Below are 16,767 nucleotides of genomic sequence, written 5' to 3'. Positions count from 1 at the left end.
TCTATAGGATTTATTGTTGTTTTTTTGTGCCAGGAAAACGAAAGCTTCACGGTGGCAGAGGGGTTAGTGCGTCTGCCTCACAATACGAAGGTCCTGCAGTCCTGGGTTCAAATCCAGGCTCGGGATCTTTCTGTGTGGAGTTTGCATGTTCTCCCCGTGACTGAGTGGGTTCCCTCCGGGTACTCCGGCTTCCTCCCACTTCCAAAGACATGCACCTGGGGATAGGTTGATTGCCAACACTAAATTGGCCCTAGAGTGTGAATGTGAGTGTGAATGTTGTCTGTCTATCTGTGTTGGCCCTGCGATGAGGTGGCGACTTGTCCAGGGTGTACCCCGCCTTCCGCCTGATTGTAGCTGAGATAGGCGCCAGCGCCCCCCGCGACCCCGAAAGGGAATAAGCGGTAGAAAATGGATGGATGGAAAATGGAAAACAAAAGCAATTTTTGACATCTTCACATGAAACCATAACCTAATCAATTGTAAACAATAGATTGCTTATCAGTTTTTAGTGTGCAACATGTATATCAGTGGTTCCCAAAGTGGGCGGTACCGCCCCAGGGGGGCGGTGGAAAGATCTGGGGGGGCGGTGACGAAGAAGGGGGCGGTAGGGGGGCGGCAGTCCGAAGTCGAAGTCAGAAGTTCGAACGTTTTTTTGACGATTTGTACACAACACGTGCAGCAGGACGAGTCAGTGGACGACGCATCAGGGTCCGGTTACCACACGCCGCTCTGGCCCAGTCAGATCCGACAGCATAGACTACAAAAGCAAAAGCTCAGGTTTGTAATTTCAAGCTTGTAATGTTCAGAATTTTATCTTATAATAAAAACCGCATTCTGGCGGTCAACATCATCTTGAGTTCAAGTCAACATGAAATTGGGGACTCGCCAGAACGCGCCGTGTTGTGTTGTGTTGAGCTGGCTAGGGTGGTGCATTCACTGATATATATTGTTACGAATGTATATGACTTTGTACCTGTGTGTGCATGTGTGTGTGTGTGTGTGTGTGTGTGTGTGTGTGTGTGTATATATGCGTGTTCGCACGTGTGTCATTGTGTGGGTGGCGAGGGTGGCGTGCCTTAGATCACGTCCGCCACCATTTTCTGTGAGTAAATGGAAGAAAATGAATACGTGAGAGGGTAAATTGCTTTTCATACCTTCAATGTTGTCATTTTTGTCTTTAAGTAGGCCTATTTATGAAATGCGATAAAATGCTGTATTTTACATGGTTTAAATTTTTTTTCCAGAATAAAGAAGGAGGTGTTTGTTTCCATATGTGTCTGGGGGGGGGTGGCGCTAGGAATTCACTGGGGAGCCAAGGGGGCGCCAGCCTGCAAAAGTTTGGGAACCATTAAATGGGTTAAATGGGTTGTACTTGTATAGCGATTTTCTACCTTCAAGGTACTCAAAGCGCTTTGACACTACTTCCACATTTACCCATTCACACACACATTCACACACTGATGGAGGGAGCTGCCATGCAAGGCGCCAACCAGCACCCATCAGGAGCAAGGGTGAAGTGTCTTGCTCAGGACACAACGGACGTGACGAGGTTGGTTCTAGGTGGGATTTGAACCAGTGACCCTCGGGTTGCGCACGGCCACTCTCCCACTGCGCCTGTATATTGACTGACATAATACAAAAATATAGCATTATTTAGTCAAGCAAGTGTTCTCGTGTAAAAGATTCCTCCATCCAACCAACCATTTTCTACCGCTTGTCCTTTTTGGTGTCGCATGCTCAGATGCAGGGGGTGCATGGATACCAATAAGGAACATGTCGCCCCAGAACATCGGTAAGCACCATATTATCCTTGATTCTTCAGCTAGACTTACCATAGCAGTGTTGTGCATTCACTGACACTCTGGAAACACAGACTCAAATGATTTTGTTTACTTTCCTTGGACTGCACTATTATTGTATGTAACAACACTATTTGGCTCTTTGATAGGGTTTTTTTGCAGTCGTACTCGATTAAAAAAAAGCACAGAGACAATCACCATTAAAACCAAAATGTCACTAACAGAATTACATTTACCTTTAACTACAAAACATAAGCATTAACCCATGGGGATGTAAGACAATTTCTAAACCAGTGGTTCTCAAATGGCGGTACGCATACCCCTGGGGGTACTTGAAGGTATACCAAGGGGTACGTGAGATTTTTTTTTAATATTGTACAAATAGCAATGATTCAAAAATCCTTTATAAATATATTTATTGAATAATACTTCAAAAAATATGAATGTAAGTTCATAAACTGTGAAAAGAAATGCAACAATGCAATATTCTGTGTTGACAGCTCGATTTTTTGTGGACATCTTCCATAAATATTGATGTCAAAGATTTCTTTTTTTGTGAAGAAATGTTTAGAATTAAGTTCATGAATCTTGATGGATCTCTTTTACAATCCCCAAAGAGAGCACTTTAAGTTGATGATTACTTCTATGTGTAGAAATCTTAATTTATAATTGAATCACTTGTTCATTTTTCAACAAGTTTGTTGTTATTTTATAGCTCGGTTGGTAGAGTGGCCGTGCCAGCAACTTGAGGGTTGCAGGTTCGATTCCCGCTTGTGCCATCCTAGTCACTGCCGTTGTGTCCTTGGGCAAGACACTTTACCCACCTGCTCCCAGTGCCACCCACACTGGTTTAAATGTAACTTAGATATTGGGTTTCACTATGTAAAGCGCTTTGAGTCACTTGAGAAAAGCGCTATATAAATATAATTTACTTCACTTCATATCTTTTTTTTTTTCAAATAGTTCAAGAAAAAACACTACAAATTAGCAATATTTTGCACTGTTATACAATTAAATACATCAGAAACTGAAGACATAGTGCTGTATTTTACTTCTTTATCTCTTTTTTTCAACCAAAAAATGCTTTGCTCTGATTAGTGGGTACTTGAAATAAAAAAATGTTCACAGGGGGTACGTCACTGAAAAAAGGTTGGGAACCACTGCTCTAAACTATTTGCTAGTATATTTCTAGAATTAGACTCACCATAAAGTAAAATTGTTCCGTCTCCTGTTGGTTGGCCCTCCTCTTAGCAATGCTTGGTTTGCTCAGGTATGTCTCAGACACAGTGGACCTGACTGACTCGGTGGATCTGCTGTGGTGGAAGCACTCGGACACGTCATAATCCTCAATGGTCACCATGTCCTGGATAGTGGTGAGGGTAGCCTCAGATGTCTTTTTCACCTGTAGATATGAGATGGCAGGATTTGTGTCATCTTGTATGTTCACACCCTTTATAATCCTCTTTGAGGAGACAATGACTGTGGGGGCACGAGGAGGAGGCCGAAGCACTTAAATAGGCCAAAAGGTGAACAGCAGATGGTACGAGTGAAAAAACTAGGTAAACTATTTATTTTCCTACTTAAATGAACTGATAAGGATGTGCTGTTTAGATCTTGTTTTATTATACGGCTGAGTCTCATTTGCAAGTATGCATTCATTTTGGTTTGTCATAGACAGAAAGTAGTCTTTGCCATTAAGTTGACTGTGCCAGTCTTGTCTTTTGTTGAGCCCTACATAGTGTTTATACTTATTACACACCAGCGGTTTGATTACTAAATACATCTTAGTTGCATTTTAATAACCTCATTTGGGGAAGTTGAAATCCAACGCCAATCAGGGTATATTTATGGCATATTTAATGTATATTAGCATCGAGCAAACTTGAATAAATATATAATCTGGTCATCTTCTAACTATTGCTCAAATGCTGTTCTGCTTAAAACAAATACTGTACTCCCTGCCCAGGAATGAAGATGTACTGCAGAATAAAGTATTTGGGGTGAAAGATCACGGGTACAAGCGGCCGAAATGAGTTTCCTCCGCCGTGTGGCGGGCCTCTCCCTTAGAGATAGGGTGAGAAGCTCTGCCATCCGGGAGGAACTCAAAGTAAAGCCGCTGCTCCTTCACATCGAGAGGAGCCAGATGAGGTGGTTCGGGCATCTGGTCAGGATGCCACCCGAACGCCTCCCTAGGGAGGTGTTTAGGGCACGTCCAACCGGTAGGAGGCCACGGGGAAGACCCAGGACACGTTGGGAAGACTATGTCTCCCGGCTGGCCTGGGAACGCCTCGGGATCCCCCGGGAAGAGCTAGACGAAGTGGCTGGGGAGAGGGAAGTCTGGGTTTCCCTGCTTAGGCTGTTGCCCCCGCGACCCGACCTCGGATAAGCGGAGGATGATGGATGGATGGGTGAAAGATGTGTGCAAAGGAAGAAATTATCCTCTCTGCCCTCCTGAGTGCAGTCAATAGAGTTCTAAATCCATATTATAAACACTGTCCTTGGGAAACAATTTAGGGCATATATCAGAACTTCAACCAAAGAAGAAATATTTCTCCATAAATTCCACTAAAACCACCACAACTAATGCTAAGTAAAATGTTGAGCAATGTTTTTTTCACCATTTCACAGCAGTCAAAGAGCAAAGGAAACAGCTGCACTTCTGTCAAGCACTGCCCTCAAGCTTTTCCCGGCCGGACGAAGACTGGCTCTCCACATTTGACAGGTTATGCTTGTAGGTCATGAAAACGCTTTTAAAGACAATTTTTCAGGGATGTAACTGGCTCACTCCGCCAGGGAAGAGAGGCCATCTGGTAATAATAACACAAAGCAGTAGTGTCGTTTTTATTAAAACCCACCAACGCATTCACTTAAAGCCATAGACAAGGACATAAGGCTTTTCATCATACCCCCTTCCTCCACACACAAACACTCATACAGACAGAGCCTGTTAACGGTGATACTCTGCATACTGCAGGAAGTGTGTTGTGACGTAGGGTTGAACAGACCGGTGAATAATAGTTCATCCAATATATAATAGTTGCAAAATAATAGTTCATATATGAACTATTTATTATACGGCTGAGTCTCATTTGCAAGTATGCATTCATTTTGGTTTGTCATAGACAGAAAGTAGTCTTTGCCATTAAGTTGACTGTGCCAGTCTTGTCTTTTGTTGAGCCCTACATAGTGTTTATAGTTCAAATAATAATAGTTCATCCAATATATAATAGTTGCAAAAAAAAAAAAACTGAAAGAACTGATTGACTGATGATGATGTATAATTATTAGAATTATGGGAACACTAAATCCACAGAGGACATCACATCTTATTCACGAGTTAGAAAAAGGACTGCCAACTACATGACTTGAGTGGAACAGAACTGACCTGAATGCAAAATGAGATCACTCAGGTAATTTGGTTTACAGAACGTGAATAAATCTGCAGTGTACACTCAGCCTAAAAAAAACACAAAGCTAATATACAATCAAGAAATTACAGCTAAGGAATAATACAGAAAATTACAGATACAGCATTCATAACACCGCAAATCTGTGGATTTTTGGTCACAAAAATAGTTTTACTTTTTCTTTTTTATCAGAAAATAAGCTGTTCTTTTCCCCTCAGAAAACATGTCTCTTTAAATTGCTAATAATCTATAAATATGTGATCGTACACAGTCAGGGAACGTATCAACATATTAATGATGAACCGCGGTAGCGTTAACATTTCAAATTAAATTGATCGTAAAGCCTTTATTGCCTAACACACTTTGATAAACTCATGGACTGTCCGTACTGTTCATTTCCTGCAAAAGCCAGAATAATCATTGTTGTTTCTCCTGCCAAGGAAAATATATTATGTGTCTTATCAGTGCATTCAATCGATTGCTACTGGACTATTCAGTTTTCCTTAGAAGACGTTTCGCCTCTCATCCAAGTGGGCTTCATCAATTCATGCTCATACACATAGATTGGTCAGATCTAGTCTCTAAATTAGAATGGTCAGATCTAGTCTTAGTACAAGTACCTCAGACTCTTGTTCACAAGTGATGGAAGAGTGGATCGTGAGATTGACAGGTGCGCCGTCTTCAGTAATGCAGACGCTTTATCGATCCGTGGTGAAAAAGGAGCTGAGCCGGAAGGCAAAGCTCTCAATTTATCGGTCGATCTACGTTTCCATCCTCACCTACGGTCATGAGCTTTGGGTCATGACCGAAAGGACAAGATCACAGGTACAAGCGGCAGAAATTAGTTTCCTCCGCCGTGTGGCGGGGTTCTCCCTTAGAGATTGGGTGTGAAGCTTTGTTATCCGGGAGGAGCTCAAAGTAAAGCCGCTGCTCCTCCACATCGAGAGGAGCCAGATGAGGTGGTTCGGGCATCTGGTCAGGATGCCACTCGAATGCCTCCTTAGGGAGATGTTTCGGGCACGTCCGACCAGAAGGAGGCCACGGGGAAGACCCACGACACGTTGGGAAGACTATCTCTCCCGGCTGGCCTGGGAAGACCTCGGGATCCCCCAGGAGGAGCTGGACGATGTGGCTCGGGAGAGGGAAGTCTGGGCTTCCCTGTTTAGGCTGCTGCCCCCGCGACCCGACCTCGGATAAGCAGAAGAAGATGGATGGATCATGGATGGATGGAGATGTAGTCTAGCTTCTGAAACTATGGTGTCATTCGATGATACCTCCCTGTTCATCTTTATTCTAACCCAGGATGCAGTAAAGACAGTGAGGCAACGTTTACTTCGTGATCACACCTTACAGGATGGAGCCCCACTAAACCCAGAACAGATCTGCCTTTTGCTGGAACTTTGCCTCACATACTTTCCAAATTCTGGGAACTTTTTACGGACAAAAAAAAACACGGTTGTGCCATGGGTTCACCTGTATCCCCAATTGTGGAGGACAGGACAGTGACATTGGAAAAAGATTTCACAAGTTCACTAAGTTCACACGTGAGGATGTCAAAGACAGTAAATTATCTTTTCTAGACTGTGATGTTCGCATTTGTTGGAATTTACCGAACCCCCCCCCCCCCCCCACCCCCACCACCACCCCCACACACACACACACAGCATTTGAGGGAAGCCCTCAAAACCCATTGTAACCCCAGCTGGTCTTTTGTGAACAGTATCTAATTATAGAAGGAACACCAACTGAGTGGATGACGAAGAAAAAGGTGACAAACACAATAAACTTGTCATTCCATATGTATCAGGTCTATCTGAGAAACTCCAAAAAATATTCGACTAACAACATCCCAGTACAATTCAAACCAAGCAACACCCTGAGACATCAACTAGTGCACCCCAAAAACCGGACACCCTACACTCACAGTGTGTAATGATGAATTGATGCGAACAATGCACATATTCTGTACAGGGAAGACAAATGATTCAAAAGGGAAGCCATCTACGTCAGGGTTAAAAACCATCCCTGAACAGAGGAGGTGGTCTCTGACAACACCTATCTCCCACATATAACACTGTCCTTTCAACTATCCCCTAAAAGACTTTAAAATTTAGGAGGTAGGAATTTCTAGTCACATGTGCTCCTTTTGTGCCCTTTTTACAACTAAATGAAAATGCTAACATTGGTTTTGGCACCAGTTTAGAGACTAGACCGGACTAATATAAGTCTATGAGCATGAACTGATCAAGTCTTTTTGGTGAGAGGCGAAACGTCTTATAAGACAAACCAAACAGTGCAATTGCAATCAAATGAATGACCTGAGAATGCAATGACCTACATGAATGAGAGCATCAATAGACATTTCATGAATATGCTATTTAGCTATTTCTAAATAAACCTTAGGTAAAATATTTGTGAGAGTGCATAATAACCCTAATGTAAAAAATGTTTTATTATCTTTTTTTTTTTACATTTCGGTTCATTGTATTTGCACTGCAAGATCACCTGAGGGTCTTGTGAGATGACGCTGGCTGCTGCCAGTTCATTATTATGAAAAAATGACAGAGAGGAAGGCGAGAAACACTTTTTATTTCAACAGACTTTCGCGCCGTCCCTTCCGTCAAAACTCTAAAGGCCGACTGCACATTTCCTATCTTCACAATAAAAGCCCTGCTTCATGCTGCCTGCGCTAACAAAATAAGAGTCTCGGAAAGCTGGCGTGCACAAGTGATGTGCACGCCAGCTTTCTGAGGGATCGCTTGTGCACGCCAGTTTTCCGAGACTCTTATTTTGTTAGCGCAGGCAGCATGAAGCAGGGCTTTTATTGTGAAGATAGGAAATGTGCAGTCGGCCTTTAGAGTTTTGACGGAAGGGACGGCGCGAAAGTCTGTTGAAATAAAAAGTGTTTCTCGCCTTCCTCTCTGTCATTTTTTCATAATAATGAACTGGCAGCAGCCAGCGTCATCTCACAAGACCCTCCGGTACCGTGAATGTCATTTAAGTGACGTCTTGGTGAAGATTGATGATCACTAATTTTTAGGTCTATTTTTTTTGAAAGCCTGGCTGGAGATCGACTGACACACCCCCCGCGGTCGACTGGTAGCTCGCGATCGACGTAATGGGCACCCCTGGGCTAGACCATAACCCTGATCCAGAGCCTATATTTTTTTACTATTTAAAAATGTTTAATACTTGTTTGAGACCTAATTAGGGCCTAAACCTGGATAGTGTGTTCATGCATTTAGCTTGTTAGCTACCTTTGTCGCGAGTAAACAACAGCAATTGAAGAGACTGACGTCAAAGGAGAACATCCAACTCAATCAAGCTGGACGGTTTGGAGGGAAATGAGCAAACCAAGCTTCATCAAGAGTGTCAAATGGGCATCTCAGTTACTCCTGTTTGCTATTTTGCGGGCAGTCTCAAAACATAACGAAGGGATTTACTGTACAATTAAAAACAAGGGTGCTATCTACTTCACCAACATAAAATGTACAATTTTACCTCCTCATTTTCAATCTTAAGTGTGGCTAAACGAGACTGCAGCTGCTGGAACCTTAGTATGAGCTCTCCATTCACCGGAGGCTGCACAGAAATCTGACACACCTGGGGAAGTAAATAAATAAACAAATTGCAAAAGACAATCAAGTCAGTGAAACAAGCACATCATTAAATGATACCGCAGCTATAATCCAAACCACATCCTCCGCAATATATAATAATTCATGATACTGCAAGATACTTTATGATGTTGAAGTAAACTTACCTCATCTCCCATGTGGGACTGGAACTCGAATTTTGCAGGGGGGCAAAAGGCCGTAGGGAACATCTCCATAAACCTTTGTCTGTCGCTTCTTGGGTCCAGACTGTCCACGGCATTTTCAAGTATGTCAAGACCTTCGTGGCGGGAAGTCTCTAAGTTGTATTCAGCGGACAGGTACGTCCGCAAGGCTCTATTTAAACTGGCATGGTATCCCAAATCACAGCACTAGATGAAAAGATAAACAGCCTTTAGATTAGACTTTTCATGACAGTGATTTTAAATCATTAGAAATATGGACAAGACTTCTAGAAGAAAGACACTTTGGTTAAAGTGACAAAAAAGCAGTCGGACCATACTTGAGACCATAAAAAGTACACTTTAATAAACACATGTGTATGGGTCTGCAAATACAACATTGCATATCCCACACAAAAAGGGGAGATGTGAAGGCTTGTGAGCAAGGCGGTGTGAAGGGTAATTTCAGCACACAGCATGCTGCAGAATAGAGATTACACTTCCTATCTCCTTCAGTCCTGTCTGGAATATAAAATCTTAACTGCTTCATCCAGACTTCTCTCATTACCTTAAACCAGGGATGTCCAAAGTGCGGCCCGGGGGCCATTTGCGGCCCACAGGTAATTTTTTAACGGTCCCACGGCACTATTGAAAAATGTTTAAACCGTAAAAAGTGATATGAAAGGGCCAACGGGTAAAATGTAACAGGAAAATGTTGCAATGTTTACTCTAATAACACAAAGCTGCCATGCAGGCTGTTTCTTTCTTCAAAAAATAATAATGAATCAAAATCAATGTCATTATGAATTATTGACCTATTCAAGGCTCCAATTATGTCACGTTACATTTTCCACTTTGCGATATTTTGGGGGGAAAATGTTGCATATTTTGTGTTTGCCATATAAAAAACTGAGCTGTTTTTTTTAAAGAAGGGCCTAAAATGAACAAACAAAAAACATAAACAACAATAAAACTTATAATCGACGGATAGATCTGAAGCTGATCTCTAGATTATTGCGTTAAAAGTAAACAGTAAAAAATTGTATAATTTATTTTCTAACACTTCAATGAGTATGACCATTTTGGATCCCCAATCATTTTAGTGTGATTTGTTTTTTAATGTCGTTGCTCAAAAAATAATAATTAACTCAAATCAATGGTGTTATGAATTATTGACCTTTTTAATGCTCCAATTATTATATAATCTCAAATATTCCACTTGAAAAAATTATCGGGTGAAAATATTGCATATTTTGTGATTTTTCCATAAAAAAACAGGTTTGTTTGTGACAAAAAGAGCATACAACTTAAATATTTAAAATCATTATAGTGACAGATAGACCTAATGTTGATCTAGAGATTTAAAACTTGAATAATAATAAAAAAATAATACTGAATAATGACACATTTTTAATATTTTTTTGATCAAAACCCTTTGGAGTCCCGGGGATCAAGCCTGAGTGGAGGCCAAAATGTATATTTTTTATACATGTATTGTTTTTTAAAATAAAAAATATCAAAATGGCCCCCGCTTGCTTTGATTCTTCAGTGCGCGGCCCTCAGTGGGTAAAGTTTGGGCACCCCTTGCGTTAAGCGAACAGCAAAAATGTCAAATATTCTCTCTAAAAAAAGCTAAGTCATATAAAGCCTTAGAAATACATCCATCCATATATTTTCTACCGCGGTCTCGGCGGTGCTGGAGCCTATCTCAGCTACAATCGGGCGGAAGGCAGGGTACACCCTGGGCAAGTCGCCACCTCATCGCAGGGCCAACACAAATAGACAACATTCACACTGACATTATGTAAATTGATAAACTGAATAAACATTCTAAAAAAAAAATTACAAAATGTGCCAATAATTAAATGAGAATACAGTGTACAGTAAAACCTCGATTTACGAACAACTCATTACCGAATAGAAATACGGTTTGTTGTTTGAACTTTGTCTCAGTGTACGGTCGTTTCCTCCACCCATTGTGTGCCTACAGTACAGCCATTTTGTGCCAGGCAACACATCCATTGTGCCCTGGCCTAACAATCACTGTGCTTATTCTGTTGGCAGACCAGTGCTGCCGTTAGCTACTGTGCTACTTTTTGTGTTCTTCAAGTTTTTCTGAGTTTTTTTTTTACAGCATATTCTAGCTAGCTAACTCAATATCAGTCCATATAAAGCAACATACAAACAATGTATGGTTTAAAACATTCAGGAAGTATCCACAGCGTTGTCGATACTGCCTCCCCGTCTCCCCCTTTCTTCGGCTACATACCAAGAAGTTTAACCGACAAAGTAAAGTTCATTTTATTTTGTATTCCTAATCATTATAGTGACCTGGCTGTTAGAGAGTTTTGTGATTTCAATCTGAGAGTGTACCACAGAGTTAGCCACAGTGTAGGTGTGTGTGTGTCGGCAGGGTAGCTGCAAATGAAGAACATTTTGCAAGTTGTTGTTGCTTTAACTTTGTTAGAAAAAGAAAGGTGAACCATCGCCTATGTGTTATGTTTGTTTGATATTGTGTTCGAATTGTACAAACTTTCACTCGTAGAGGATGGAACTCATTATGCATCCATCCATCTTCTTCTGCTTATCCGGGGTCGGGTCGCGGGGGCAACAGCCTAAGCAGGGAAACCCAGACTTCCCTCTCCCCAGCCACTTTGTCTAGCTCTTCCCGGGGGATCCCGAGGCGTTCCCAGGCCAGCCGGGAGACATAGTCTTCCCAACGTGTCCTGGGTCTTCCCCGTGGCCTCCTACCAGCTGGACGTGCCCTAAACACATCCCTAGGGAGGCGTTCGGGTGGCATCCTGACCAGATGCCCGAACCACCTCATCTGGCTCCTCTCGATGTGGAGGAGCAGCGGCTTTACTTTGAATTCCTCCCGGATGGCAGAGCTTCTCACCCTATCTCTAAGGGAGAGCGAAGGAAACTCATTTCGGCCGCTTGTACCCGTGATCTTATCCTTTCGGTCATGACCCAAAGCTCATGACCATAGGTGAGGATGGGAACGCAGATCGACCGGTAAATTGAGAGCTTTGCCTTCCGCCTCAGCTCCTTCTTCACCACCTCCTTCTTCATTATTCATATTTACATTATTTCTTACGGAGAAATTTGCTTCAATATACAAGCTTGTATTTATCATTATTAAGTTTGTAAATTGAGATTCCTCTGTATATACTACATAATAAAACACAATAATAATAATAATTTCTATTGCTGGTTTACAGCTTACTTTTAAAACTTAAAATAATGTCAAAGTGCAACGGAACCCTTTCATTAAAGTTAGCTAGAAGTTAGAAAAGTGATACAATGGAGCTTTTTGGATACCTCAAGTGCCCAGTGCCAGGTTTGCGGGTACAACACAACATGGCTGACAAAAGAATGTTTTCATACTTACATCAATTAGGTCGGACAGGTCATGGATGTAGTATTTGAAAACAGACGAGTTGGAGGCTTCCAGTGTAAGGAGGTACTCGTTTCGTGCTTTGATCGACTTCATCTTGTTCTCTGAGTACTTGGCTTGCCGCTAATGAGAGATTTGAAAACAAGAATGACACACAGTTAACAGTGCTTGTGAAGTTAATATTTTTCTTTTTGACCACTGATTGTGCTTTTATGTCTCTGTATAGCCGACAGAATGAAACAGCAGAAATTAGACTAGTATAAGAATACGATAAGAGGTGACCAATTGCCCAGTGTGGAATTATCAATCAATCAATGTTTACTTATATAGCCCTAAATCACTATTGTCTCAAAGGGCTGCACAAACCACTACGACATCCTCGGTAGGCCCACATAAGGGCAAGGAAAACTCACACCCAGTGGGACGTCGGTGACAATGTTGACTATGAGAACCTTGGAGAGGACGAAAGCAATGGATGTCGAGCGGGCCTAACATGATACTGTGAAAGTTCAATGATGACCCAATGATGACGATGAGAACCTTGGACAGAACGAAAGCAATGGATGTCGAGCGGGTCTAACACGATAGTGTGAAAGTTCAATCCATAATGGATCCAACACAGCCGCAACGATGAGAGTGGAAAAAGATTAATTGTGATTTTAAGATTAATTGTGGTTATCTGTTCGGGATGTTGTGTCCCCGATGGACTCCACTCCTTACATGAAGCAGATCAAAACAAAACAATAAAGAGTTTATAATCACAAGTCATCATTTTGGTCAATGTAAACCTGACACCCCTTCTTAACTGTCTAGGCGACGTCAAGGCTTGGTTAGCCCAGAATTTTTTAATAATGAATGAGGGAAAAACGGAAATTTTAGTTTTTGGTCCGGCCCTCACTGACTTGGGACCATTGCAAAATGATGTGCGTCCCAAAGTCACCAGCCTTGGCGTCACTATAGACAGCCATTTTAAACTAGACAAACAAGTCAATGGCGTTTTAAAATCGTGTTTTTATCACCTTCGTCTTTTAGTAAAGGTTCAACCGTTTTTATCTTTTAACCTTTTTGAACAAGTCGTGCATGCTTTTATTTCAAGTGGCCTGGACTACTGCAATGCACTTTATGCTGGCATTAGCCAAAAAGCTCTCTCCCGGTTGCAGTTAGTCCAGAACGCGGCAGCAGGACTTTTAACAGGGGCCAGGAAACGCCAGCATATAACCCCAATTCTTCAGAGTTTGCACTGGCTCCCTGTTCATTTTAGAATTGATTTTAAAACATTGCTGTTTGTTTTTAAATCTTTACATGGACTGGCACCTCAATTTATCTCGGACCTTATCCAAATTTACATTCCTGCGCGCGCTCTGAGGTCCGAAAGCCAGCTCCAGCTCGTGGTGCCCAAGACCAGACTTAAGACCAGGGGAGACAGGGCCTTCTCTGTGGTCGGCCCTAAGCTCTGGAACACTCTGCCCCTCCATGTTCAAACTGCTTCCACAGTGGAGTGTTTTAAGTCTCGTCTTAAGACCCACTTTTATTCTTTGGCTTTTAACACTACGTGAGTTGTGTGGTCCTCTGTTCTCTGTTGTCCTCTGTGTTTTTTATACACTTTGATTTCTATTTTACTGTTTTAATTGATTTTACCCTTTAAAATAGTTTTTAATCATATTGTTTTTATATTGGTTTTATATTCATTTATTTTTTGTTTTTATTCAGTCATTGGTGGAGCATAATATATATATATATACTTTTTTTTATTGTATTTTATTTATTTATTTATTTATTTTACAATTGTTTTTAACATGGCTGTGCAGCACTTTGGAAACGTTATTGTTGTTTAAATGTGCTATATAAATAAAGTGGATTGGATTGGAATAGTGAGGACATGACTGTATAATGCAGGGGCTTGCTTAGACAGTTGACAACAAGATTGGCTAAAATGGGAAGCTATGAGAAGTGGACAAGGATGTGTGAGGTTGTGCAGAATGTGCAAAAATTGGTTGAATATCCAGCAACTAGTTTCTGGCATGTGTATTATGTACAAGCGCACAGGGTGGCACTAATGAAGGGATGACGTTTTTCTCAACCAGTGGTGTCATGTCAATCTTTTTGGGGAGTCAGCGCTCCCCCATGTTATGTGGAGAACAGGCCGTTCCTGAATGAGCTGTGGTGCCCGGCAGCAGGGTTTGTAGGAATGATAGGAAATGTTTAATAAAATGAGCAAATATAGTGGCAATTGATGATATGGAGTGGGTGTGTGTGGGCAGGGGGTCTCGCGCAGAACCTCCTCTGAGTGCAAGAGAACACCCCTGAACTATTCGTCTTCAGTCTTCACTTCCTCTCAAGCAGACAGGCAGAAGGATGTTAGTCACCATCGAATGACCAATGTGCTCTGATGCACACACTTGTATATCATCTATATTTCAACACTTCCTACTACTGTACAATAACTTTAGAAAGACTGCAGTGAAAAAAAAATCCACCCACGTACATGAGGTAACAGACAACATGCAAAAATAAGTTGTACTGTGAGTTACCTTCTCCTTCATCTTCTCAATCTTCTTCACAGAGTTGCGCTTCTGGTATTTGTCCTCCATACGGATGCTGAAAACTGGATCTCCCCGCCCAATCTGTTTCTCTTCTTGCTTTTCAGCTTCTTTCAGTTTGCTCTCTGCACTAATGCTCTCTGAGTGGTACATGTGGTAGGTCTTCATCACCTGGAGACACAGGGAAAGAGAGGAGGCAAAGAACCAATTAGGACTGTAGTTAATTGGAACAATAATCAAATTCGGCATTTAGAAATTCAAAACCAACCCAAAACTGCCACGTAAAGAATGATTTGTTTTCTACTTAAAGACCGTTTTCTTACAATACACTATTGGTTGTGTGGTAGGTGTCATGAATTGATTAACGTGGACCCCGACTTAAACAAGTTGAAAAACTTATTCGGGTGTTACCATTTAGTGGTCAATTGTACGGAATATGTACTGTACTGTGCAATCTACTAATAATAGTATCAATCAATCAATCAATCAATCAATCAGTCGGAAAGTGTGAAGAATGCCAGAAAGGCAGCAGAAGAAAGTTAAGGTTAAAGTACCAATGATTGTCACACACACTAGGTGTGGTGAAATTTGTCCCCTGCATTTGACCCATCCCCTTGATCCCCCCCTGGTAAGTGAGGGGAGCAGTGGGCAGCAGCGGTGCCGCGCCCGGGAATCATTTATGGTGATTCAACCCCCAATTCCAACCCTTGATGCTGAGTGCCAAGCAGGGAGGCAATGGGTCCCATTTTTTATAGTCTTTGGTATGACTCGGCCGGGGTTGGAACTCCCAACCTACCGATCTCAGGGCGGACACTCTAACCACTAGGCCACTGAGTAGGTGAAGAAGGAGTCTTTACATGACACACTGTCTCTTCCAGTTTGCTACTTAAAAGCGTCATAGCGTAAAAGTCACACACTGAGCCCTGTGTTTTGTATTGTTGCTGGGTTTGCTGCAATCCACCCATTTTCGATACCGCTTATTCCTTATCTTCAGTTTATCTGTGCATGTTCATTTTCGTTACTTGCTTAAAAATTATACAAATAAAGACAATCTGTGTTGAGTGTGGAACAATTGTGTGTTAAGGAAAATCAAAGTAATAGGTTAAAATCAATTGTGATTTTGATTTTTGTCATAATCGTGCAGCCCTATTACCAATCTTTTATTCTACTGTACAACACAGAAATCCATGTCTCAATCAAGTCTTCGGTCTGGAGTCTATTATGCTGTATATACCTATCCGTATTGACAAGGATCTTTTATTCACAGAACTATACGTCTTGATTCCATTTAAAATTATTCATTTTTCATTATGTCCTGGTATTAATGCATATTGTCAAAATCCACTTCGTCCAATTTAAAATGTTAACTACAAAAGTATGAACCTACTGTAGAGCTAAAAGGACCTATTGTGAGCTTCCTCTTTTCTGAATTTTAAATACACGTTTTAATGTTGGATAGTCGGGTTAAACAATGCCAAAGCATCAAATCATTAGCTTCATGCTTTTGGACGTGAACATGTAAGCGGTTTTGGAAACATCTGAATATTGTTTTTTACAGTCTTTTTTTATCAGTGTGTAATTTGTGACGTCAGTTTGACGGATGTACCAAAGTGGGCTTTCTAGTACATGCTCTCTGCCAGGCCCCTCCTTTCTGCTCTACTCTCTTGTGCCAAGACTGTTGGCTGCAGCCTTGCGTGTCTGCTCTGCTGTCTAAAAATATATACTTCTTTGTGTATTTGTCCACAACATTTTACCTGGGACTGTTTTTGACAACATGGGCCAGGACAAAATTGGATTAAATGCTAAACTGCTGCTGAATAATTGCACAATTCCAACATTACTATTTTGG

At 41.6% G+C, this 16,767-nt stretch overlaps 1 protein-coding gene across 3 annotated transcripts in view; it reads right to left on the bottom strand.

Moving 5' to 3' along the window:
* Window positions 1-16,767, bottom strand: part of srgap1a (SLIT-ROBO Rho GTPase activating protein 1a) — a 182,776-nt gene that overhangs the window by 59,971 nt on the left and 106,038 nt on the right. For all 3 annotated transcript variants that reach the window (XM_061917845.1, XM_061917846.1, XM_061917847.1), the window contains exons 5-9: window positions 14,910-15,089; window positions 12,373-12,501; window positions 8,970-9,191; window positions 8,708-8,809; window positions 3,004-3,201 (exon numbers count right to left, since the gene is read on the bottom strand). In XM_061917845.1, coding sequence (XP_061773829.1) covers window positions 3,004-3,201; window positions 8,708-8,809; window positions 8,970-9,191; window positions 12,373-12,501; window positions 14,910-15,089 — 831 coding nt within the window. The remainder of the gene's footprint in view (window positions 1-3,003; window positions 3,202-8,707; window positions 8,810-8,969; window positions 9,192-12,372; window positions 12,502-14,909; window positions 15,090-16,767) is intronic.

Source organism: Nerophis ophidion, linkage group LG12 (assembly GCF_033978795.1).
Source record: "Nerophis ophidion isolate RoL-2023_Sa linkage group LG12, RoL_Noph_v1.0, whole genome shotgun sequence".
In the NCBI taxonomy this organism is placed as follows: domain Eukaryota; kingdom Metazoa; phylum Chordata; class Actinopteri; order Syngnathiformes; family Syngnathidae; genus Nerophis; species Nerophis ophidion.
This window is presented reverse-complemented; position numbering and strand designations above follow the sequence as displayed.